Below are 25,351 nucleotides of genomic sequence, written 5' to 3' on the forward strand. Positions count from 1 at the left end.
CAATGTGCGAGCATTTCAATTTTTCTACATCCTTGTCAACACTTATTATTATCTACTTTTTTTTTTATTATAGCCATCTTAGTGGGTATGAAGTAGTATCTCACTGTGGTTTTGATTTCCCTGATGATTAATGGTATTGTTAAACATCTTTTCACATGCTTATTAGACATTCATATATCTTCTTTGGGGAAATGTCTATTCAAATTCTTTGCCCATCTTAACTGAGCTATTTTTCTTTTTATTAAGTTGTAAGAATTCTTTATATATTTTAGGTACAAGTATTTTATCAGTTTTAGAAGTTGAAAATGTTGTCTCCTAGGCTGCAGGTTGCCTTTTGACTTTCTTGATGGCATCTTTTGAAGAGCAAAAGCTTTTAATTTTGATGAAGTCCAACCTATCAGTCTTCTCTTTAATCATTTGTACTCTTGGTGTCATAAAAGAAATCATTTCCCAGCCTAAAATTACTAAGATTTATTTCTATCTTCTTCTCAAACTTATATTTTTAGCTCTTACATTTAGCTCTATGCTCTGCTTTGAGTTAATTTTTGTGTATGATATAAGGCAGGGGCTCAAATTCTCTTTTTGCATGTGTATATCCAGTTGTCCCAGAACCCCTTGCGAAAAAGACTATTCTATTCCTGATTATATTGTCTTGGCCCCTTTGTAGAAAATCAACTGACCATAAATGTTAAGGTTTATTTCTGGACTGTCAGTTTTATTTCATTGATCTATATGTCTATCTTTATACCAATATCACACTATCTCGATAACTGTAGCTTTAGAGTAAGTATGAAATTGAAAATTTTGAGTCCTCCAATTTGGTTCTTCTTTTTCAAGATTATATTGACTCTTCTAGGTCCCTTATATTTCCATATGAATTTTAGGTTCAGCTTATTGATTTCTGCAAAAATGTCAGCTGAGATTTTGATATGGATTACATTGAATCTGTAGATCAGTTGGGGGACTCTTGCCATCTTAATATTAAGTCTTCTGATCCATCAGCATGGGATGTCTTTCCATTTATTTAGAACTTCTTTCTTTCAACAATGTTCTGTAGTGCCCAAGTCTTATACTTCTTGTCAGAAATGTATTCCTAAGTATTTTATTCTTCTTGACACTATTATAACTGAAATTGTTTTCTTAATTTGATTTTCAAATTGTTTATTTGCTAGTGTATTGAGATACAATTGAAGTCCTTTGAAATTTCCCTCCTCTTCTACATTCTGGAATAGGTTGTCAATGACTTACATTAACTATTTTTTAAATGTTTGCTAGCATTCACTAACGAATCTCTCTGACCCTTGGCCTTCCTTTGTCAGGAGATTTTTAAATTACTATCTTTCCTTGTTTTAAGTCTATTCAGATTTTCTATTTCTTCTTGAGTCAATTTCAGTAATTGTATCTTTCTAGGAATTTGTCCATTTCATCTAAGTTATGTATTTGTTGGCAGACACTTGTTCATTGTATTCCTTTATAATCCTTTTTATTTCTATAAAGACAGTAGTGATGTCCCCTCTTTCATTCCTGGTTTAAGTCATTTGGGTCTTCTATCTATCTATCATCTATCTATATCTATCTATCTAACTATCTATCTATCTATCATCTATCTCTTTTTGTCAGTCTAGCTAAAGGTACCTCATCTGCTGATCATTTGAAAGAAACAACTTTTGGGTTCATTGATTTTTGTCTATTATTCTTCTATTCTCTATTTCATTTAAGTTGATCTTTATTATTTCCTTCCTTCTGCACACTTTGGGGTTAGTTTGCTTTTCCTTTTCTAATTTCCTGAGGTGGAAATTTAGGTTATTATTTGAGATCTTCCTTCTTTTTTCATATAGCCATTAAGAGCAATAGCTTCATAAGTTTTGGTCAAATATTTTTGAAGAAAATTTTAAAAACAAAAAGGAGAGTATTTCACATTTACCTACATATTTATCACTCCTGCTGCTCCTTATTCCTTTGTGTAAATATGAGTTTTCATCTAGTAACATTTTCTTTCAGCCTTAGGAACTTTCTTTAATACATTTTTTATTTTTGTCTAAAAAGGTCTTTATTTCATCTTCATTTCTGAAGAATATGTTTACTGAATATTGAATTCTAGGTTGAGTTTTATTTTCTTTTATCAATTTAAAGACGTTTTGTCTTCTAGCTTGCCATCTTTATGATGAGAAATCAGTAAAAGCTCTTAACTTTGTAATGTGCCTTTCTTCTCTGATTAATTAAAAGATTTCCTCTTTGTTGCTGTTTTCAGCAATTTGATTATAATATTACTTGATGTGTTTTTATTGTTTGTTTTTGGTTTTTTTGGGTTTTTTTGTGGTACACGGGCCTCTCACTGCTGTGGCCTCTCCCGTTGCGGAGCACAGGCTCTGGACGCGCAGGCTCAGCGGCCATGGCTCACGGGCCCAGCCGCTCCGCGGCATGTGGGATCTTCCCGGACCGGGGCACGAACCCGTGTCCCCTGCATCGGCAGGAGGACTCTCAAACACTGCGCCACCAGGGAAGCCCTGATGTGTTTTTATTTATATTTATTCTGCTTCATGTTCGGGTTCACTGAACTTCTTGTACCTGTGAGTTTTATAGTTTTATCAAATTTGGAAACATCTTGGCCACTGTTTCTTCAAATATCTTCTGCTGACCCCACCCCTCCCCTTCCCACTATGGTCCAGGTCTCCACTTGATATTGTTTCACAGTCCACTGAGTCTCTCTTATTTTTCTCCTACCCTTTCCTCTCTGGGTGCTTTAGTTTGAATAGTTTCTATTGCTATATCTTCAGTTCACTGAGCTTTTTTCTACAGTGTCTAATCTGCTATTAAGCCCATTGTTACACTAGACTCTAAAATGGCCCCAATAAACTCAACCTCCTGTTATCCATACCCCTGTATAATCCCCACCTCTTCTTTGTGGGCATGTTGGTGACTTGCTTCTAATCAAAAAGATACATCAAAGGGCATGGAATGTCACTCCTGTGGTTAGATTAAGAGAGACTGTGACTCCTATCTTTCTAGTAAACTCTCTTTATTATCTTTTTGGCTCACATACTTTGCAGAAACAAGCTTCTGTTTGTGAGAGGCCCATTTGGCAAAGAACTGAAAGTGGCTTCTGGCTAAAAGCCAGCTAGAAACTGAAGACCTCAGTCCAACATCTGCCAAGGAAATGAATTCTTACATCAACCAAGAAGCTTAGAAGTAGGTCCTCCTTGGGACTTCTCTGGTGGTGCAGTGGTTAAGAATCCACCTGCCAATGAGGAGGACACAGGTTTGATCCCTGGTCCAGGAAGATCCCACATGCCACGGAGTAACTGAGCCTGTGCGCCACAGATACTGAGCCTGTGCTCTAAAGCCTGCAAGCCACAACTACCGAGTCCACATGCTGCAATTACTGAAGCCCGCGCACCTAGAGCCTGTGCTCCACAACAAGAGAAGCCACCACAGTGAGAAGCCCGTGCACCGCAACGAAGAGTAGCCCCCGCTCGCCGCCACTAGAGAAAGCCCACGTGCAGCAACAAAGAACCAATGCAGCCAAAAATAAATAAATAAATAAAACCTAAAAGTTAAAAAAAAAAAGAAGAAGAACTCGGTCCTCCTCAGTTGAGCCTCCAGATGAGACCTCAGCCCTGACTGGCATGTTGATTGTAGCCTGTGAGAGACCCTGATATAGAGGACTCAGTTGAACCACTTGTAGAGCCCTGACTCTCAGAAACTGTGAGATAATAAACGTGTGTCATTTTTAAGCTGCTATATTTGTGGTAATTCTTTAATACATCAATCTTTAACTAATATACTCATCTGGTGAAATTTTCACTTTAGATATTGTATTTTCCAATACTGAAAGTTCTACTTGGTTCCTTTTTCTATCTTATGGTTCTCTCCTCACACTGTTCATCTTGTCCTTTAAATCATTGGGGATATTTATAATAACTGTTTTAAAGTCCTTGTCTTCTAATTCCATATTTACGTGATTTGGGGCTTCACTTCCACTGATTTCTATCCGGAACATGGGTCATATTTTCTGATTTGCTAACATGTTTAGTAATTTTTGATCAAATGCAGGGCATTGGGAATGATATATTGTTGAGCGTGTATTTTGCTGTCTTGCTTTAAAGAACATTGAGTTTTCTTATGTAAGGCACTTGTGTTACATGCAGGTCAACCTGCTCATTTTTGAAGTTTGTTTTTATGCTTTGCTAGGGTGGGTCTAGGGTAGTCTTTACTTCCAGGAGAGTCTAGCCCTATTATTAAGGTGTGAACCTTCTGGGGTCTCTATTGAATGCCTCAGGTGTTCTATAACATCTCTTCACACAGCCTCTTCCAAATTTGAACATCTCCCAGTTCTGTGTGAGCTCTGAGAATTTTTAGCTTACAGCTTTCAGTGGTTGCTTTTGGACAAACCTCATGGAGTTTCACCTTATACACACTCAGCTTAATATTTAGCTAAAGACTCAAGGGGACCTACTGTGAAGATTTCTGACCTCCTCCCCTGCTTATCTCTCCTCTTTCCAGTACTCTGCCCTATAAATTCCAGTTTCCTTGGCTTCCCCAAGCTCTGAGCTCAATCTCCTCAACTCAGCTAGACTGCCATGTTCTGCATGCCACTCACCCCCCATCCCCACCCTACTGGAAAAGGCTCCATCCAGAGATCCAGAGCTCCTCTTATCTATTTACTCCCTTCAGGTATCCCAGTCCTGCGCTGTCTGTTGCCCAGTGTCTGACAACCATTGTTTCACACATTTTGTCCAGGGATGTAGTTGGTTTTGTTGAGATGGTAAGTTTGCTGCCAATCTTTGTCACTGCCATTAGAGATCTCTGGGCATTTTTAGAGGTGAACAAGAGGAAATGGGATTGGCACTCGGCTCCATCCTTGGGTCCTTAAGCTTCTTGCAGACACTCACCTTGCTTATTCACAGTGGGGGTGGGAAGGGGGTAGGAAGATGCTTTGGAAATGTTCCTCACTGGCTGAGTCATAACGCCCAAAATCCCAAATCCTCATTAGCAGCACTCCTGACAACCTATTCCTTCGTCTTCTTAGCAAATAGCTTGTCAGTGTGAGACAGAAACCTATCAGGAAGACCCTCGCTCCACCATGGATTCATTTATTCTGTGGGTTGCATACAATTCCCTTTATACAAAGTGATGTGATCATCATTTCTGAACTAAGACCTTTGGTCTGATGATAAGTCTAGATATTTAAACTTGGTGGTGGATGGGGTGTCCCAGGAGACCCTGTGTGTCTCAGGCGTCTGGCTACAGGGGCTCGCTTTGTCCAATCCCCAGGGAATCTCCAAACAGGCTGATATGTGGAATCAACCACTTGGGAAGCTTTTAAAAATCACAAATGCCCAGGTCCCACCCCAGACTACAAATTAGAACCTTGGCAGCCCACAGTGATTCCGATGCAGAGCCCAGGATCACTCTGTCTTCTTGAATCTTACGAAGCCAAAGAACTCACAAACATGGAAGCTGATGGCAATGTCAGCGTCTGGCAGGCCCTCCGGAATCAGCCACGGGGGGCAAGAAGGTCACTCGACTCCGGGAGGGGGAAAGACCGAGCTCTCTCTGAATCACGGCAATTCTAAGCAGGAAGAAAACTTCCTATTTGGAGAAGGCTCTGGCCAACTTCCCTTCCCCTCCCTCAGCCTTTCCATTTTGTAGATGAAGAAACCAACCCCCAAGGGATTAGGTGACACGCCCAGTATCTCTCGGCCCAGGGCCAAGTTACCCAGCCAGGACTTTCCCCACTGCCTCGCAGACCCTCCTAAAATCCCACGAGTGACTTCTTATGACCCTTAGAACAGAATCCAAAATCCTTACCGCAGCTGACCCTCCATGCGACCTGGCTCCAGCCCCTCCAGCCACACCTCACGCCACCTTGTCCACTGCTCCCCAAGCACACTGGTCCCTTTCCGTCAGGAGAAAACCAAGGTCCTTCCAGCCTTGGGACATCATGCTGTCCTGTCTGAGGAGGCCCTGCCCCAGTTCTTCACAGCAACGGCCCTTTGTGCTTGAAGTGATGGGTTGACTGTTCCTGCCTCATTTAGGCCCCCGGACCACCGAAGGCCAGGGCCCACTCGTTATTCTCCACCTGACACGTGCCTTGTTTGTCACCCCCAGCACTTCTCAGGGGGGGTCCTGAGGTACTTAACTGCTTACCTCTGCCGTGCCTGTCCCCACCGCACTAAGTCAGGGGGGCTTTGAGAGGGCAGAGAACGTATCTGCTTTCTGCCTCACTGTATCCCCAGGGCCCAGCCAAGTGCCTGGCACACAGGGCTTATAGTAATGTTTCTTGAATGGATGGGTGGATGATGGAAGAATTGCATCATTCATCAACAACTAAAAAGTGACAGAAATCACTTTGTCTCTAACCTCCCAAATGCTACGAAGGCAAAGAGCTTCACCTGGACCCGGCAGGGGTGTGCCTGGGGCTTCAGGGACCTAGGCTCTGCCTGCAGTGAACCCCACAGTGGTCTCAGCCGGAAGCCTGCTGGCGTTGGGTTATATTCTGAACATGCTGACGCCGTAAGTCCAGGCATCCTGGTGCCTGGCAGGGCCCGGGTTTCCCTGTGAATGAAACGGTGTCCATCATTCCCTCCTCTGGCATGTGCGCCTTGGTTCCGCGGACGCGCCGTGGGGCAGTCCTTTTCTCTTTTCTGATGGGTCTGCATGAGCAAGAGAAGTTAGGATTCATCATTTTCCACTTGAAACAACCTGGGAGCTGGGCTCCTCCATCCACAGGCAAAGGTTTTAATATTTAAGCTAGAAGCACCAAAGCGCCATTGAAAGAAAAGAGCTCGATTTTCTTGTATCGGTTTTTCTCCCACGTGTCCCTCAAATCTCCAGCTACACCATCACACAAGACCGACCCTTTCTACTGCACTGCATCCCAAGTTTCTGATTACGAGTCAAAGTCTGATGCAGGTCCGGCAGAAGAATAGAAGCAGAGTCTAACCGATGAGCATGCTCAAGATTAATCTAGGGCCCAGCCTCTTGGTCAGTATAGGATAGCCCCCGAGTGGCCCAGTGGAGAGACAATATAAGCCACGTTTTAAATTTCCTGGTATAAGTGGTAAAGCAGTAAAAAGAAACTGGTAAAACTAATTTTAATGAGATATTTTATTTGGCCAATATATTTAAAATATTTCAACATGTCATCAATAGAAATATGAATGGGTTATTTAACATGGTTTCTTTTTTTTCATGCTAAGTCTCGGAAATGCAGTGTGTGTTTTACACGTCCAGCATGTTGCAGTTGGGACCAGGCAAATTTCAGGTGCTCAGGGGTGACACCCAGGTCCTGGTTTGGACCACACACCAGGAAGGGTCCAGCTGCTCACAGGCGGCACGCCGACACCCAACCCAAGCTGCCAGAGAACGGAGAACGTACCGGCAGAGAAAACGAGGAGGAGGCATGGAAACCCTGCTCCCTGGTCCCCGCAGCCCCCTACCCACCCTGCAGGCGTGCTCGTCGGTGTCGGCGTCGGACAAAGCCAGCAGAGGAAACCACAACTGCCACCCAGGGCTCTCTCTGGATGCTTGGATTAACTCACTTGTATTTATTTGGCTTTTTATAAACAAAACTAAGACTTAATGCATTCCATTCATCGCGAGGAAAGGGCAGTAATCCTAAGGGGATCTGTCAAACAGATGCTCTTTCTGCAAATAAATAAAAAGGTGACTGTGCAGGAAAGGAAAATTACACTGAACTGAAATATGAGATTTTTTTTTCCCCTTTTAGATCCATAAGCCAAAATATTGCGAAGGCTTTTTATAAACAAAGATAATGAGTTGTATAATTTATGTAAATTAACTAATGCTGCTGCGTTTTCTAGAAGTAACATACACTGCATTATTTATTTGACATGCCTTTTGGAGTAAAAATAATGATAACTGGATATTATACCTAACAAGTTTCTCCCTTTGTTTTCTTATTAGTATTTGTGGTTTTGAATATAAAACACAGAATCACTGAGTTCACCACAGGCGTGGCTTTCCTTTTGCACATATAAAACTAAAGATGATCTTTTGAAAAGATGGCAGTTGGACCATGGCCCTTGACCACAGCTTCTGAGCCCAGCGTAAACTGCCCTGTGCCCCAGGCTCGGTCAGTGGGTGTTGGTTATTTTCAACTAGCAGGGGGTACTAGTTTTTCAGCAGCCTGTGGGATACAACCGATGTCACTTTCACTCCCTGACGTCTCCCCATCTTCACTATTCCAAGTGATTTAGGACCAGCAGCCTCACCACCGCCTGGGAACTTGCTCTGAATGCAGCATCTCGGGGCCCCACAAAGACCAACAGAGTCAGAATCCTTGGGGGACTTGTATGCACATTAAAGTTTGAGAAACGCTTTTCTACATCATTTGCAGAGAAGACCCAGTCCCTTCCTGGACCCCTCCTGCAGGAGACAGAGCTGAACTCAGGAAGGCACAGGGCTGGGTCCCCCAAGTCTATCTGTTCCCGACATCAACCCACATTTCCCCTCGCATCTAGCATATATTAAAATGAGCAATACATAATCACATACTGCAATTCTTAGTATTATCATATTAGGAGCATTAAAAATGCAAGAAAGGATAATTAAGCAAAATAAATTAAACAAGGGTCTTGAAATACACAGCCTTGGAAATACTTCTGCTGCCTAAATGCTTGCTAACATCTGTTAGCCTCTATCATGCTTGCTATCCTTTTCTGATAGTCAAAGCACAAAATACGATCAAATACCAAATGTAAATAGCTCTGATTCGGTAACCTGGTTTATGCAGCCAAAGATGGCCCTAAGGTAGAGGAAGGAACTCTGTTGAAAACCCACTGATCTTTGGCAGGACCATCTTGTTTGGGAACAGGGGTCGGGGGCCCCTGCTCCCCCCACCCCCTCATTCATTCAGTACCAGGGGTGGAGAAAAGCAAACCAAAAATATCCCAGACCAAAAAGGAAAGGAGGGTAATTTACTGAATTTATTTCATCTCACTCCCTTAATCATGTAAAACAAAACCCAAAAATGTTCTACATGCTGGTTTGTGTCCAACACAATGTGCAAGCTAATTGAGTGTAAAAAGCATTCCTTTGCATTATATCAGTTACAGTAAATGTAACAATTGCTCTTCCTACCCCAGGGCTCTGTTTCATTTCTGTTTTTGTTATAATTCAGTCCCTTCACAATATGTCATTGCAAACACTATTTGCAAAAGAAAGTATAAAAAACAGATTCTTTATTTCTTAGTGCATTTATTTTCATTTCCCTTCTCCAGCTCTCCAGATTTATCCCATGCTTCCATCTGGAGGGCTTAAAAAAGTTATAGACGAAGTTACTATACATAATGAGGCGCACACTCACCTGGCATTTCGCCAGAAAATTTTATTGCCAGGTGTTGGGAAAGGAAAAAATATATATACGGCCAAAATGCCGTGCTGCGTTGCATTTCCAAGCATTTCATATCACATCTGAAGGTGTTCATTCATTTGGGAGGGAAGCTACTTCCATGACGTTTACTTAACCGCCTCTCAGGAAAAGGCAAATGTGATGGTTCTTCAAGCCAGCACGAGGCTGCCGCACTTGACCCCAGCCCCGTGGGAATGGCAGACTCGCTTCAGTCACCAGGGAGACCTGAAATCGATGGGCTAGCTCCCCTCCACGTTCATTGCCGTCGTTTGGGAAATATGAATTGAGTCCCCACAGTGCTCGGTGCCGGAGAGACGGAAGCTGACAAACAGGGAATCAGAAGCATCGTCCAAACCGCCACCCTCTTCAGGGCAGTGCAGAGGGGTCGGGGTCCGGGGGCAGGGAACTAGATGAGAACAGAGCAACCAAACCCAGCCCCGCTGTAAAGAGACCAGGGCAGCTTCATTACGCCCACCCTTAGGTGGGGGCTGCCAATGAAGACTCTTTCAACTATTTCACAGCAAAAGGAATTAAAGGTCAGCGGCAAACTCACTTCCTCCCGGACTGATTATTCCCGGGGAAAGCCAAGCAGATCCTGTTTGTGAGAAATAACTGCTGAGCCGTTCAGTGTGGATTCTTTGGGGGAAACGGAACCTAATGCGGCATTACATTGACAATTAGGTCTAATTCCATGTATAAAGGCACACAGAGAAATGGGGGCTTAAGTAAATACCAGAGTCAGGGCGTCACACCTGAGAAAGGGCCGAGCTTGCGCTTCGGCTGCACTGCGGCGCACGGAAGGAATCGGGGGAATAAGGCTCTCGCGGTTTCGCAATTTCATTTCCCACAGTCTCCTACGGAAAAGATTATGGTATTTAACCATCTGTCTAATATTTTGGAAAGAGAACGAAGTCATGGAGTATTTTGAAACTCGAGACAATGCTAGTACCTTCGAAATGTCACCATAAGGCGTGTGGACTTGTCATCCTTGTTGCACGTCACCTGGGAGCTCCTTCTGACTTATCTGTCCTGCAGGGACGGCTGGATGGCCACACCTGCGCTGCCTTCAGCGGTGTCTGCTAACCCTCCCCGGGCCCCTGTCACCTAAGAAGGGGCGGAGTCCCAAGGCTTCCCACCTGCTGTCCTACAGATGCAACCCACCAGATAAGCTTGGCTTCCTGCTGGCTTCTGCAAGAATGGGTTCAGGGTAACATCCTACAACCCATCGGAGTTCTGAGGTCTGATACGCATTCACAGTCCCCTCCAAGATTTATCAAACCTTTTAGGAAATTTCAAGCAAAGGGGGCACTATCTTGGTCTCCACCAGCACCTCACGTGCTGAAATACATAGACCTCAGCGGAGCCTTTTGGCATTAAGAATTAGAAATGGGAAAACAAAGATGCAGACGTTAAAGGACTGTAGACACTAACTGAGGGATAAAAGCAGATCATCTCTAAGGAAAGGATGGAAGGAGGCAAAGGGAGGAAAAAAAACCCACAGCCACTTGCTTAGAATTTATGTTTCCATAAACATTAGGATTCTTGGATGAAGAAGAAATTATTGATACATGTGTTCCCTTAAGGAAGGCTTCTCAAGGGCCCATTCCGGATTTAATAGTAATCCATATTCTTCCCCTGAAATGGCAAACCGAGTCTTTGATTTCCTTATCACTGCCACAGACACATGAATCATTAGGCTGCAAACCAGCAGTGCTTCAGTTTATCACACGCCACCTCGAATATTTAATAAAATAAATCCTAAATAATCAATTTGGGAAGAGTCAACATTTCTTACACTTTTGTAATAAATGTCTACTGCTTGCATTCACCAGAAACCTGTATGTAAATCGTGGGATCCAAGATGAAAGAGAAAGTCCCTGGTCTTCTCATGCTGTCATGTAAATACTTAAACATGGACAAATACCGTCTGCACCCTCCCCACAGCCTCTGTTCTAGGGGGATGTTGGCACGTCAAACACATCCAGGCTGCTTTCAAAGCACTTTGAGCCCAAAGATGCAGGCGGTACTGCCTTTCTCTCTTCCGCAAGATCCTGATCCTTTAACCCACGTGGTCTCAGCAAGGCCACACACCATTGGCTCAGCTGTCCCTGGACAAGGGAGCTCAGAGCGCATCACCGGGACTTGCCTGCCTTCTCTGCAGCGCCATGGAGCAGTGCCTTGGGCTCATGGGAGAGACAGGACGCGTCCCAGCTTTCACCCCCAAGCTGCCCGTTGCAGGAGGCTCTGCCTAGTTTCTTCAGATGGAGAACAATTATCCCATGCCCCGTGGAATAAGCCCAATTGCCACTAAAAGTCAAGAGAAAGGAGAGACCCTAACTTCTCCAAGACAAACACAACTAACAACACTAATGTGATTGTCGGCGTGTTGTGCAAAAAACTGTTAATTCCTTGCAGAATTATAAGCTAAGTGTGAATACTGTCAGGTTGCAAACATGAATCCTAGGACACACTAGTGCTCAGATTCAAGTCCGTAAGAGGGTTTGGTGGCCAGTCCTTGATCATCCCCTGCCATCTCTCACCAGTCCCCATAGCCCCCTGCTCCTTCTAGAACCTGCTGCTGTAACCTAGAACAGAGATTGGCAAACTACATCCACGGTCCATATCTGGCCCCCAGCCTGTCTTTGTAAATAAAGTTTTATTGGAACACAGTCACACCCATTCCTTAATTACATAGCCTATGGCTGCTTCCACGTTACAATAGTTGCCATGGAGACCTCTGGCCAGCAAAACTGAAACTATTTACAGGTTTCCCTGCTATCCGAAAGTAAAGCATTCCTATGAAACCTTTTGTAAGTTGAAATGGTATAAGGCAAAGAAGCAGTTACCTTAGGACGTAAAAAAAGCACAAGATAAATGGAGATAAAGCACAGATGCTCAGACCCAGGTCACAGCTCTGGTGACTGGATGCTGAGATGCTGAGTGTAGTCCTGGAGGAAGGAGCTTGGTAGGGTCACTCCTCTGCTCGGGGTGCAGTATCTTCTACTACAGCTGCTGCAAAGCCAACACTGAACACTATTTTCGCCTTTTTTCCTAAAAGCGAAAATTCTCTTTGGATTTCTTTCGGTTAGTGAAAACAGGTGCAAATGTAGGTCTTTTGTAAGCGTCATGGTGTAAATTGAACTTTCGAAAAGTGAGGGATCCCTGTACTGTCCAGCCCATCACAGAAGAAATACATCATTTCATTCATTCATTCATTCAAAAGTGTTTATTGGGCACCAACTGTGTACCAGGTACCATGCCAAGCACTGGGCTACAGGGGGGACATTGGATCAATGCGAGAGCAGGGCTACTTCACCTGGAAGAGAGAAGCTGAGGCAGCTGCTCAGTCACTGGCAGCCTCGCTGTGTGCTCTGCTTGCAGAGACCTGCTGTTCTCTCCCCTTCATGGCCAAGGGTAGAATAAGGAATAACAGGCTCAAACATCAGAGGTTTCAGTGAGATATTTTTAAAAGATGCTGGGAGTCAAGTAATGAATTACCAGACTAACTTGTAAAATTTTCCTTTACTTTTTTCTTAAGATAAGATTAGAAAAACCACCTGCCTAGGACTGAGTCACCAAGGGAGGACTCCACCAACAACAAGAGGATGGCATGTGTCAATCTTTTCCAAATGCAGTAGATCCGGGGCAGGGCCTGAGAATCTGCCCTTCTAATGAGCTCCCAGGTGGGCTGGTGCTGCCGACTGATGGACCACACGCTGGCGAGCAAGCAGCCATGTGGCTGCACATGTGTCTGTGCAGCTCTCAGCTTTTGCAGGAGTTTTGCAACAAGAAGGAGAGGCAAACCCTGAAGGGCACACAGCATTACAAGGTGTTAGAATTAAGAAGAACAAAGAGGGGCTTCCCTGGTGGCGCAGTGGTTGGGAGTCCGCCTGCCGAGGCAGGGGACACGGGTTCGTGCCCCGGTCCGGGAAGATCCCACATGCCGCGGAGCGGCTGGGCCCGTGAGCCATGGCCGCTGGGCCTGCGCGTACCGCAAAAAAAAAAAAAAAAAGAAGAAGAAGAACAAAAAGGAAATGCAAGGTCATTTCATCTCTCTGGAAGAAAAACTCAAGAACCAGAAAGGTGCTCTTTCGTGAAATCACCTGCTTTCCATCTACAGTTCTGGCCTCGCATCCAGGGAGGGCAAGTGGAGAGCAGCTTAGCAGTCAGAAACCCCAACAGACTCGCACAAGAAACCAGGTGACGAGAGCCAGCAGCCGTCGAAGCAGCCTCCGCCCCAGCAGCTGTGTGAATGGCTGCTCCATCCTTCATTTATGCAGTATTGCTTCTCTCTGCCCCACTCCTGGCTGCACAAAAGCCCTTCACCGCGCCTCTATTTCCCCATGGTTTTTGCTGGCCTGTGGGAAGCGGACAGACAGAGCGACGCGGGCCTGATTACTCTGCAAGCCACAATACCTCCCCTGTGTTGGTGTCAGCTAACGGGGGCTGGGTGTGACTCTTCTAGGACGAGGCTGGAGACTCATACCCTCTGAGCACCAACTGCCCCATCAGAGACAAGCCGCAGCTACCGATGACAGAAGTCAATTTCTCCAGCAACGTTAGGGAATTGAAAGATGTGCAGAAGATTGATAATTTACTATTCAGTCAAGTGAAGGCCAGAGACATCCTTTACCCAATGCAAACAACCAAATCTGGTCATTTACTGAGGCGGGGTAGGAGATATATCATGTTCTTAAAAGGCATCCCCACCTTGCAGACGAGGCCACAAATTGTGCTTACGAAATCAAGGTTGTGTGGCCTGGGTAATGTCTATCTCTGTGCCTGCTGTATGTGGAGGCGTAGACAGAGGAAGGCCCTGGGTGAATTTTGACAGTGGTGTTCAAGGGTTTCCGTTGTAATTGAATATGCTAAAATTTCCATTCATGTCCTCATGGGCTAATCTGCAATGATATTAAGAGACTGCTATGATAATAATTAAATACAGGCTCAGCATACCAAGTTGGCATTCTGTGGCTCCTCCTTCACGGGGAGTTTCTACCTCAAGAAGGCTACAATCAAGCTGAAAAGGAAACTGCAAAGTATTTTACATGCTGTAATCTACCAGAGATATAAGGAAGGCAGGAATTACAAACGCGTTTCCTTCAAAATCTTCCTGGCACCTCTTTCGCTAACAAGCTGCTTTCCAAACACCACTGGCAGGAGGCCTGCATTCCTCGAGGCAGAACCTATAAGGGCATGGAACCTGGGCTTCGGCAGACCTAGTGAGAGAGGAGGTTCCCACGACTCACTTCCCAGAGAGGGCAGGAGGGGCCCAGGCCTGGCCACACGTGGCTTCACTAGCTAACTAGTGAAGGCTTTCTTTCCTAAGCCGGGGGCAGTATCTGTCCTTGTTTTCATGGTTCCTGCATCAATAATGCATCTGGAGAGAAACCAACTCAGATCCGCGAGTCTTCAATGAGACCAATACCCAAGTAGCCAAATCTCTGTCTGCAAAGACTCCCAGGAAACTGCTCTGATGGTGGGAGGGTGGCCAGATAAAACACAGGACTAAATGTAAGCTTCAGAGAAGAAACAGATCACATTTTAGTATAAGTATATCCCCCAAATTGCATGGAACACACTTGCACTAAAAAATCTTTTTTTTGTTTTGTTTAACGCAAGTTAAAATGTAACTGGGCATCTGTTTCTCACGTATGTGTATGGGTGTGTGTTGTGTGTGTGCGTGTGTGTATGTGTGTGTGTGCATACACACTAAGTCTGGCAACGCTACACAGGGAGAGTGAGCACACAGACCCTTATCACCAGAGTGAGAATATCCTGGAAGCTTGAAAGCTGTAGCTTCAGGACAAATGGAAATAGGCAGTTCATTGTGGGAGCAAATGAACATAACTTGTTATCCCTACGCGGAGGTTGACATGGGAATATGAGAGGCTCCTAGAGGACTTGAAATCAGAGCTAAGGCAGGTCATGCAGGGTATTCAGAGTGTTGGAGGACGAACTCCCAAACCCGGAAGTGGACGGCAAGGGGCATCCAGGCCTTCCGCAGTCCCTGGTGGCCTGAGGGAGCCAGGTTTCTGGGCTGGAGGCCCAGTGAGGTAGGGGCTCTTTCCTCGTTGACTGGTTCGAGTTATGAGGAAGGGCAGCCCAGTGGCCAGAAGGGGGCCCATCCTTTCTCCTAAAGGCTTTCCTGATCCCCAGTCTTGACAATGACCCAGGCTAGGGTGCTCAGTACTGTATCTTAAACCCTTCGTTCTCAGCACCCTGTGGACCAATAACACGTCTTCTGGGGATCCAGGTGTTTTGGAAGCCAATGAGGAATAGTGATGAGGAAACTGTGAATTTGGAAGCAACAGACCTGGGACGGTATCTTGGCTCTGATACTAACCAGCTAGGTATCCCTGGATACATCTCTCAGCCTCCTGGAAATGAACTACTGCTACAGAAATGAAGATAAGGCCAGCACCTACCCAAAAGGGATGTTGCCAAGTCACTGAATGAGGTGATGCTTCTAGAGTGATGGGTACAGGACCGGGTATTCGACAGGAGCTCACTAAGCGATGCACACCGTCCTTGCTGTTGCTGTCACTAGCTGGCTGTGGTCAGGGAGGAGGAAGCTGAAGAAGGAGAAGCGAAACCAGCACCTGGCCAGGCCTCTGGGAGCCAGCGGACTGTGCACAGACAGGGCGCTCCTGCCACTTTAAAACGTCGGTAGCTTACGTTATTTATCAGCTAAAATTTTAATCATATGAATTGTGTAGGGACATGTCACCAGGGATGCTGAGTAATTAGAAATTAAGGAAAGACTATGGATTTGAGCTCCTGAATTGATACCACCGAAACACACCCAGGTAACAGGAAATTAAGTTTTAACGTGTCCGCGTGCCAGCAGAATGCGGCGCAAAAATTCCGATGATTAAAAGTCAGAAGAGAGCCCGGGAGACCCTCTGAGCTGCTGCTAAACAGAGCGGCTCCCTGCACTGGAGGCACGAGCCCAGACATCTGGACCACAGCTCTCAGCACCGGACGGGAGGGCTGGCCGGGACTGGACTTGAACCTGGGTTCAAGTCTCAGACATGGGACCAGTAGGGATAAAAATGCTGCCGTAACTGAACGGCAGGGCTGGGTTGAGGCTCAGATGAGGAGTACCTGTGAAGGCAGGTGGTCCTTCAGCAGATCCCACTGCTCAGAACGAGTTCCCATGGGTGACTGATCAGACCCTGTCCTCAGAGAGGGAAACAAGTTCGTTCTAACACCATTTCTCCATGGCAACAATCACCGCATCATATTGCCATGACCAGTTTCATGTTTCTGAAAGTTTCCCAAGTAGGATGCTCTTTCGTGAGACTTCCCTGGTGGTCCAGTGGTTAAGACCCTGTGCTCCCAATGCAGGGGGCACAGGTTCGATCCCTGGTTGGGGAACTATGATCCTGCATGCCTCGTGGTGTGGCCAAAAAATAAATAGATAGATAAATTTAAAAATTTTAAAAAACAGTATTAAAAAAAGGATGCTCTGTCTTACTTGCCTCTCTAGATCCTGTGCTTAACAGATCACCTAGTATCTAAATACCAGATAGAGGTGTTCTAGTATCTAGAAAATACTAGACACTTAATTTATGTTTGTTGAACTGGACAGAGCTCATATAGAGTCAAAGAGAACACCTCTTCAGGAAAGGTACAGACGGAGTGCTAGGCAATGAAAGACAGGGGATAATTTCTTCTGACGGCAGATCAGGGAAGATGCCCTAGAAGGTTCAGAAGTTACAAGGCTAACACAGTCTTGACGTAGACGTGGGGAAAAGAGGTTCTGAGCAAGGGACACATTATACGGTGTAGACCAGTGGGCTCATGGCAAGTCTGAAGAAGAACGGGGTGAAATAAGACATCCACAGACCAAAGCTACACGATCGCTTACGGAAAGCAAAAAATCTGTATTCTGTTGAAAAGCACAGAGTGGCAACATGCAGACTCACTTGACCTTTTGTGAGCTTCTGCCACTCAGCTGTTTCATCAGCCCACTCACTTACCCCTTATCTATTCATTGCTGTTTCCCAAACCCAATTTGGGCACCATGCATGTTTGTGGTTGGCTATTTTAAATATTTTCCATCAGCTGTAAGCAAGATACCTATTTATCTTACGGCTGCAAGCGGAGCTGAAATGATCTGACATCGCCACGAGGCAGACAGTTATTTCATGCCCTGTTAATTCCTAATGCGGTAACTACAAAATCATTCCTACTTTTAAAAGAGGTGCTTTTTTTTTTTTCCTTCTTAATACGTGGCCTAAGTGTCCAAATAAAGAATATCACTTCTAATGAGGCCATGTCCAAAAACATAACCTTGCCTGCCACTTCCCCATTCAAGACGGGGCTTTGAGCTTTCAGGCACTTAGTTGAGAAGTCAAAGCAGCTTTTTATTCTCTCAGGCAGCACAAACAGGTCAGCAAAACCAAACTCTCTCTTCACTGCTGAAAATTCTGGTCAGAGGCAATGGCTGGCATTTCTGCTGGGCAGATGATCCAGGCCAGGGGGTACCTGTTTACCTCGGAACGGGCTCAGTGGGGAAGGATGCCTTTCTCCATGCTACCCACAGTCAAGCCAACAGCTTCTGTGCAATGTCCACGCATCGGTTCCAAAGGCAGGACGTCACGGCAAGGCACGCCTTGTGATCAGAGCAGAGAGCCTCGTCCCCAGACGGGGGAGTATCTGGTCTGCAAAGGGCTGAGAGAGATGCTCACACGTCACAGTTCTGGGCCCCTGTTGCTGTAAATCATGTTAGCTACTTTTCAGCAGCCTCTATATCTGCCCATTGCTCGTTTCCATCCCTACGCCCTCACTGTCCAGCCCTCACCAGCACCTGGTTCCCTGCGTTTACGTCGTTTCTTAAGACCAAGTCTGCCTTAGGCGCCCCTGCTATGTGTTCGGTCCAGAGCCTCGTAAGTCTTCCATCCCAGCCCTCATGACCCCGCGATAAAGTCCCCATGAGAAGGGGAGTGCCCTTGTGGACATCACTACATCCTCGGCACCTCTCCCAGTGCTGGTGGGTAGAAAGCATTCAACAGCTGGCTGATGAATGAAGGGTATGTGCTGGACTTGACCCAAAACCCCGCCAGAATGCCCAGGGCAAGCGCTCACGCTGCAGAGCCAGGCGGATCTCGGCTCGCGTCCCAGCTCTGCATTGATTCGTGGCGGGACGTGGGGCAAGAGAAGCCCTCGCGAGGTACCATCTCTTCATCTGTGAAACGGGTGTAGTCACATGTACCTGGTGTGGACGTTCTGAGAAGGGCCGAGTGAGATGGTGTACAGGACATGTGTAAGCCTGTGGCCAGGGGTGGCTCCTGTCATGGGAACCCAGCAGTGAAAGGGCTAGGAAGTCGACAGCCTGGATTCTGAGACACCCGGCGCTTTCAGGAGAGAGGGGTGAGGGAGGACAGGGCAGAAGACAGCCCCGCAGGCTTCTGGGGCCAGAGAAGAGCACCATGAACTTGAAAAGTACTCTTCCAGCTTGGCCCAAAGAACAACATCTCCTTGGGCTGACTTCACCCAGCTCATCCCACCCGTGGCGTGGTGATCCTGGAGACACGGGGGCAGCAGGTGTGCTTCTCTGCATTCAGGAAATGCTCCCCCCACCACCAGAGGTCCTCTCCCCGCACACCCCAGGCCCCAGGTAAGCAGGCATCAATCTACCTGGAGAGCAGGACCCGCTTCAGGCCTGCTGAGATTTCATCTCATGAAATGTTGACATCACAACCACCTTCTTTTTCCTCCCTGCCAACCTCTGTCATCCCAGGAAACCTTATTGAGCTGGCTTCTCCTTGGCTTATAGACAAGACAACTAATCACGGACCTAAGAGCTCATCAACTTCTAAAGCGGCTGCCCCCGTCCTGGGCCTGGATGAGAAAATCAATGTGCCTTTGAGTTGCCGTGTGGAACCAAGGGCCTCAGCCTCTGAGAACAAAAGAAGCCAGACCTCTGAGCAGCTCTACGAACAGGGCTGGAAGCTTCCCTGGCCTGAGGGAAGGCTTACAGCAAGTGATATGTTAAATGGTACATCCGAATATCTATCATGCCCTCCAACTGAGGAAACCAGCCAGGAGTGGCAGAAAATCACAACTCCAAGACCCTGGGCGGGACTGTCTGCCTCACCCAACGGTGGGGGCAGCTGGCTGGCGCCCTACCTGGCATGATATATGTACTAAGTCAATGGGAACCACCTGACTGAATCCACTGAAGAAGGAAGCAGAGTCCAAACTGGGAAGCCCCCCTCCTGTGAGATGCAAAACCCAGGTATATATGCATTGCAATTTCCCGGGTGGGAAGGCCCACCTGCCTACTGTCCCCTGCATGACAACTGGGCTTCCCAGCCACTGGTCCAGATCAGAGCAAATGCAGGAGAAACGTCGGTGAGATGTGGGGCTGCTCTCGCCAGATAAATCTTCCTTTGGGGCTGTTTAAAAATCATGCCCACGGTAGGCAATCCACAGCAAAGGACATCCACGAACACGAGAATGAGCTCATCCCCACGAATAACTAAGAAAAACGCAAGTTCAATCTGAACGGGGTATCATCTTTCACCCATCAGCGTGGGAGAGGGTGCAGAAGTAATGGTCATTCTCAGTGCTGGTGGGCAGGTAGTTAGCACAGCCACTTGGGAGCCATTTGACAGCATCCAGTTAAACTGAAAATACTCAGACCCTACACCCAGCAATGCCAGGTCTGGGTTGCACACGTGCACAAGCAGACATGGATGAGAACGTTGACTGAAGTATCGTAACGTTGGAAACCAGGAAAGAACCCAAAAGTCCACCGACCAAGGAGTGATTCAAATGCTTATACACTTGAATACTATAGAGCAGTTCCAAGGGAAGAGGGGATCTCAGAATCCAAAGGCTAAGAGAGAAAGTTAAGCTAGGAAACACTACGTTACACACACAATCCCCCCCGACTTTAAGAGCTTCACTTATGGCCCATCTCACCCAGGAAGCTTCTCTGATCATCCCAGCCCACCCTGAACTCCCAGGACACTTCTCTGAAATGCTCAGCCTTCTGTACTCAGTACAGTTCATGACTTGTAGGCATGGACACGGCTACCTCCTCGATTTGAATGCGAGTCCCTGGGGCAGAGAACACGGCTCCTATGTTCTCAGTAGACACCACAGGGCCCTGCACAGAGTAGGGCCCACAGTCAACATCTGCTGATCGACTCAATGGGACAGCTCCCCAAGCCCAATGGGAGCGACCACCACACTTCACACCCACCTGGGGCCTCACTCTCCAAGAACCTGAAAACACACCCCTTGTGTCGCTGCTAAATTCCTCCAAGCCCGCCTCCCGTTCCTACTGCCCGGCTGTTGCTCACGTCCAGAAAGTCATGGAAACCCCGCACTGTCTTGTCCATCCCCTTCCTCGGTGGTCTGAGGGTCCAGGCCGCCCACACACACACGTCTACATGTTAGACTGCAAGTGAGGAAGCCACGAGTAACTCCGAACATAAGTATGGCCTAAGAATAACCATAAACCATTCTGATTCCATCCAGTGAGGATTCTAACTTATAACAGGAGGGAAGGAAAGGAACACTGTGGCTTTTTTTTTTTTCCCTGCTGCTGCTGCTGAGGAAGAATCCCACCCTGCTGTTACTTACAACCAGAAGTTCCTGATTGACATAGTACGGAGGTGAAATATACCAGAGGCCCACAGGCATGGGGGCTGATGGCGAGGTTTGGGTGTGAATTCCCACGGCACAGTGGCCCCTCACTTGCCCCTCCCCCACTTCTCGCTTTCTATCTATTCCTCCATCTAGGAGGATACAAGCAAAGCGCCACCCCCGTCAGTTTCGGTAACAATGGCTAATCTGTTTGCACTATCACCAGTCACAGTCCTGGAGTTGGGTTTGGAGCAGCGTGTTCTGGTAATCTGCATTTGAATGTTTCATGCAGTTGCTTCTATGGCGCCGTGCAAACACTGAGCCCAGGAGAACACAGGGAACTGGGATTTCTCCTATCCCGCCTTTTTCTTTGTTCATCATCATAAAGCATTGTTACTAGGTGTTTAAAAAAAAAACGCAAAAGCATAAAACCCAAGTTATCTCTCTCTGTGGAGCAATAGAATAAAAGCCATTGGATGCTATTTTAACAGCCATAAAAGCACATGATTAATATAGAGGAAGTCATGATGATGAAGTGCGTCACAAAGAACGTCGGCGCGGAGGGTGAGCCGTTGAACTCGAGTGGGTCCTGGAGATTAATCCTGACACACTGGAGGACCCAACACACCAGCGGACTCTGGGAGCCCCCTCTCTGACCACTGTGAATTACCAGGTGGCTCACAGCCAGCTTCCCAGCTCCTGGCCCAGGACAGCAGCTGGCATACTCCCGGGGAAGATCCTGTACAAGGATCACCAGGGAAAGCAGAGAAGTGGGTGCTCACCAACTCACTGCCCAGAATGCACCACGATTCACACCCTGTCTCTCCCGCTGTGACACATGGCTCAGGCCCTCAAATAATGGAAAAGAGGAACCGGGGGACGTCTCCATGGCTCCTCCAGAGTGAGAGCACGTGGGGTCAGGACGATACCAAGGAAACCAGACTGCACCCTGTCCTCCCGCAATCTGAAGTTTGCACAACATCCCAAGATGCTTCTACTGTGCCCACCTCTGTCCCAGCCCTGCAACACACCTTGTTATCCTTAATACCTGTGAGCTCCCTGAGGTTGCAACACCCAGTGGGAAACGGAAGGGTTCGTGAATAGAGAGAGGGAAGCCAGGCTCTGGTTGGGGATCACCACTCCCAGGGGATCTGCTCAACAGAGGCATCCCTGGCCACCTCAAGAGGGAGATGCCTTACACAGCTCCCTCTTTCCTCCCAAACTCTCAAGGCACCGGAGGCTCTTTGTGATTCTGCAAGAATCTTGCTGATCCCAATCTGTACACCAATGACTCTCAAGAAACAGGAGCGTCTTAGTTACATCTGGTTTCAGGGAAAACTTAAATGGCGACACAGGGTAAAAAGTTAGGAAAAAAGAAAAAACAACAAACAGGGTCTTGACAAACAAAATACTGTTGACAGGAAGTGCCTGGCATCAAATGACCCGAAACCAGTTCCATCCTATTGCAGCCCAGAAATGCCATCTGCAGAACAAGGGAGCCTTGTCTGCTCTTTACCTCTACTCCCTGGACCTTCAGTTTCATGTGGTCCTCTCTGGTCGTTTTCCCATCTTTCCTCTTTTTCCAGCAATACCCATCTTTCCTGTATTTCACTTTCTTCCTGTTGTAGAGGATCATTGAGCCATTCTGCGGTCTGGAAACAACAAATGGTTAAGTTACCAAGAGAACCGAGCAGAAGAAAAATTTATGAAGAAAGATATCGTAGACCAGTAAAAGTCTCTACAGAAGAGCAATATTCCACATTTGCTGGGACATCATTTTTCACCTTTTATTGCAGCTCCCTGGATTAACCATGTTTTTTTTTATCATAGAGTATTTTTTTATTATTTTTTAACATCTTTATTGGAGTATAATTGCTCTACAATGGTGTGTTAGTTTCTCCTTCTAACAAAGTGAATCAGTTATACATATAAATATGTTCCCATATCTCTTCCCTCTTGCGTCTCCCTCCCTCCCACCCTCCCTACCCCACCCCTGCAGGCGGTATGGCCATGCAAAATTTGCTTGTGGATTTGGTAGCTAATGAATTAAATGTGTCAATGATAGGCTTAAAAAACATCCCCTTAGTAATATCCACTATCTAATCAGGATATATGGTGTGGGAGCCCGAGCTCTGCCCTGAAAAGTAGGAAACGCAGAAAGAAAGCAAAAAGAGCCGGGAGTGTTACGGCAGCCGGCAATATCTTATCTCTTGTAGAAAGATTTTCTGCACATTTTTTAATCCATCACCTAACATTAGTAAATAAATAAGTTTAACACAGACACTAGATGACTACGTTAAGAACAGACCAATGGAGAAACCAGTCGCTGAGGCCAGACGCTCTTGATTCATTGCCTGCATTTAGATTCCTACTGGATGTGGAAGAGCCCTACAGCCCTTCTTCCCAAGCAAGCTAAGTACCTGATTCTTTCCCATTTGGGCTTCAGTTGTGAAATGGCGCAGCACTGCCAGGCAAATTTGTCTATTCGGTCCACGACCACCATATCTTAGAAAAATAGTTACCCACTTGCTAAATGCTAAGAGTGGGATGGCTGTTCTCTGTGCCGTTTAAAAAGAACAAAGAGAATCTTGCATTTCCCTAGAAGACCCCAAGCGTCAACCACAAAGAGCAGAGGGTGTTTACGCTCATCCGTGTAGCCGTAGCGGTGACAGATTTTGGTTTGGAGACACCAAGGAGACAAAGAACTAAACTCCCCTAGCAGCTGAGGGCAAGTGCTATGGTAAACCTTCCAGAATAACGCTTCAGCAGCTGGAGGCAGGTCCATCCTTTAAGGAAGATGCCCCCGAAAGCTACAAGACACGGCGCACCAGCCCTAGCCAGCTGTGTCGCTCTCCACCTGAAGGCTCAACACAGAAAAAGGAAAGGGAAGTGATCTGTGCACCCAGGGGACCACACAGGCCTTCCAGCTCCTTCCTAGCCGGGGTGAGAGAGCTCCTGACACAAACAAGGCAAAGGAAGTGGTTTCTTCTTTTTCTTTTTTTAATCAATATATTTTGTATTGAAGTATAGTTGATTTACAAGGTTGTGTTCATTTCTGCTGTACAGCCAAGTGATTCAATTACACATATATACACATTCTTTTTTAAAATATTCTTTCCCATTACGGTTTACGATAGGATATTGAATATAGTTCTCTGTGCTGTACAGTAGGACCGTGTTGTTTATCCATTCTATATAGAACAGCTTACATCTGCTGACCCCAAACTCCCACTCCATCCCTCCCCCAACCCCCCGCCCCCTTGGCAACCACCAGTCTGTTCTCTAGGTCCGTGATTCTGTTTCTGTTTCATAGATAGGTTCCTTCTGACGCAAGTCGGCTCCCGTTCCTCTGCTGTGGCAGAGGTGAGAAAGCAAGCAGCCAGTCTTCCCCGGGGCTGCGGCAAGAGCCCCACCCCTTCCTTTTCTTTTCCTTTGAACTATGGGCCACTTCACAGTTGGGCACAGAACGCTGGCTATTGATGTCTTACTATTCCACTGTCTGTAGGGGAAGAAAAAATCACTCCGGGTTGACAGCAGCTAATTGTAGTTCCCACCCAGCCGGGCCGTGTCATTCAGCGGCCAGGTGATGATTAAACAGCAATTCCATTGGAAATTATCGACTTTCAGCAGCGACTCCCAACACTTCATTGTTTGCCAATCACCGCGCGGTTGGTTTGTGTCAGTGTTGGTTTCCTCCCCAAGTCTGCGCGACTAAAACAATGGGAAGCAGCTCCACGCGCTGTCACAACCTGTCACCTGACGGTATCTGTCTCGCACTTACGAGTCTGCACTGAAAACCTTACAGTCCTCTTTCATTTCTGAATGGCAGGCGGGTTGGAATACGGTCCCCACGGTGCCGGCCCCTTTCCACTTCAGCCCCGCTCTAGGTACAGGCACCCAATCTTCAGAGTGCTGTGAGTCCTCTCGCTCCCTAAAAGACCCATTAGAAGGACCCCAAAGTGGCTGCGCTTAAGCCACTGTCCAAGGAATAAGCAAAGGAAGACATCTCATCAAATAGACGGGCTCTGCTTGTCTCGCCCCCTCCAAACAGGAAAGAAGACACTCACAAGAGTGTTGCAGGGACTCCCTCGGTCCCGGAATACTCATCTGCTAAAGAAGACAGGACATTAATCCAATCCAGCTTCTCGTGAGCTAAGACAGGAAGTGTGATTTGCTCCATCCTCTTGCCCTATCTAAACATGGTCAGTGAACCTCAGCAGTGTCTTCAGGCCAACTGTCCACAGATCACAAACGGTATGACCAAGAGAGAGGGGACGCCCCCAGACACCATCATATCCACAGTCAGAATAACAACGGCACCCACCCGAGGAAACCCATCTTCCTCTGGTGACCTGCCCTTTGCGTTCTGGG

General features: G+C 46.6%; 1 protein-coding gene across 1 annotated transcript in view; it reads right to left on the reverse strand.

Moving 5' to 3' along the window:
* CAMTA1 (calmodulin binding transcription activator 1) overlaps positions 1–25,351 on the reverse strand; it is a gene marked incomplete at its 3' end in the record, with an annotated part of 887,568 nt that overhangs the window by 419,354 nt on the left and 442,863 nt on the right. Inside the window, 1 exon segment of the mRNA XM_082833351.1 lies at positions 22,497–22,632. Within this exon segment, the coding sequence (XP_082689477.1) occupies positions 22,497–22,632 (136 nt within the window).

The sequence above is a fragment of the Leucopleurus acutus genome (genome assembly GCF_964270905.1).
Source record: "Leucopleurus acutus genome assembly, chromosome: 2".
Lineage (NCBI taxonomy): Eukaryota > Metazoa > Chordata > Mammalia > Artiodactyla > Delphinidae > Leucopleurus > Leucopleurus acutus.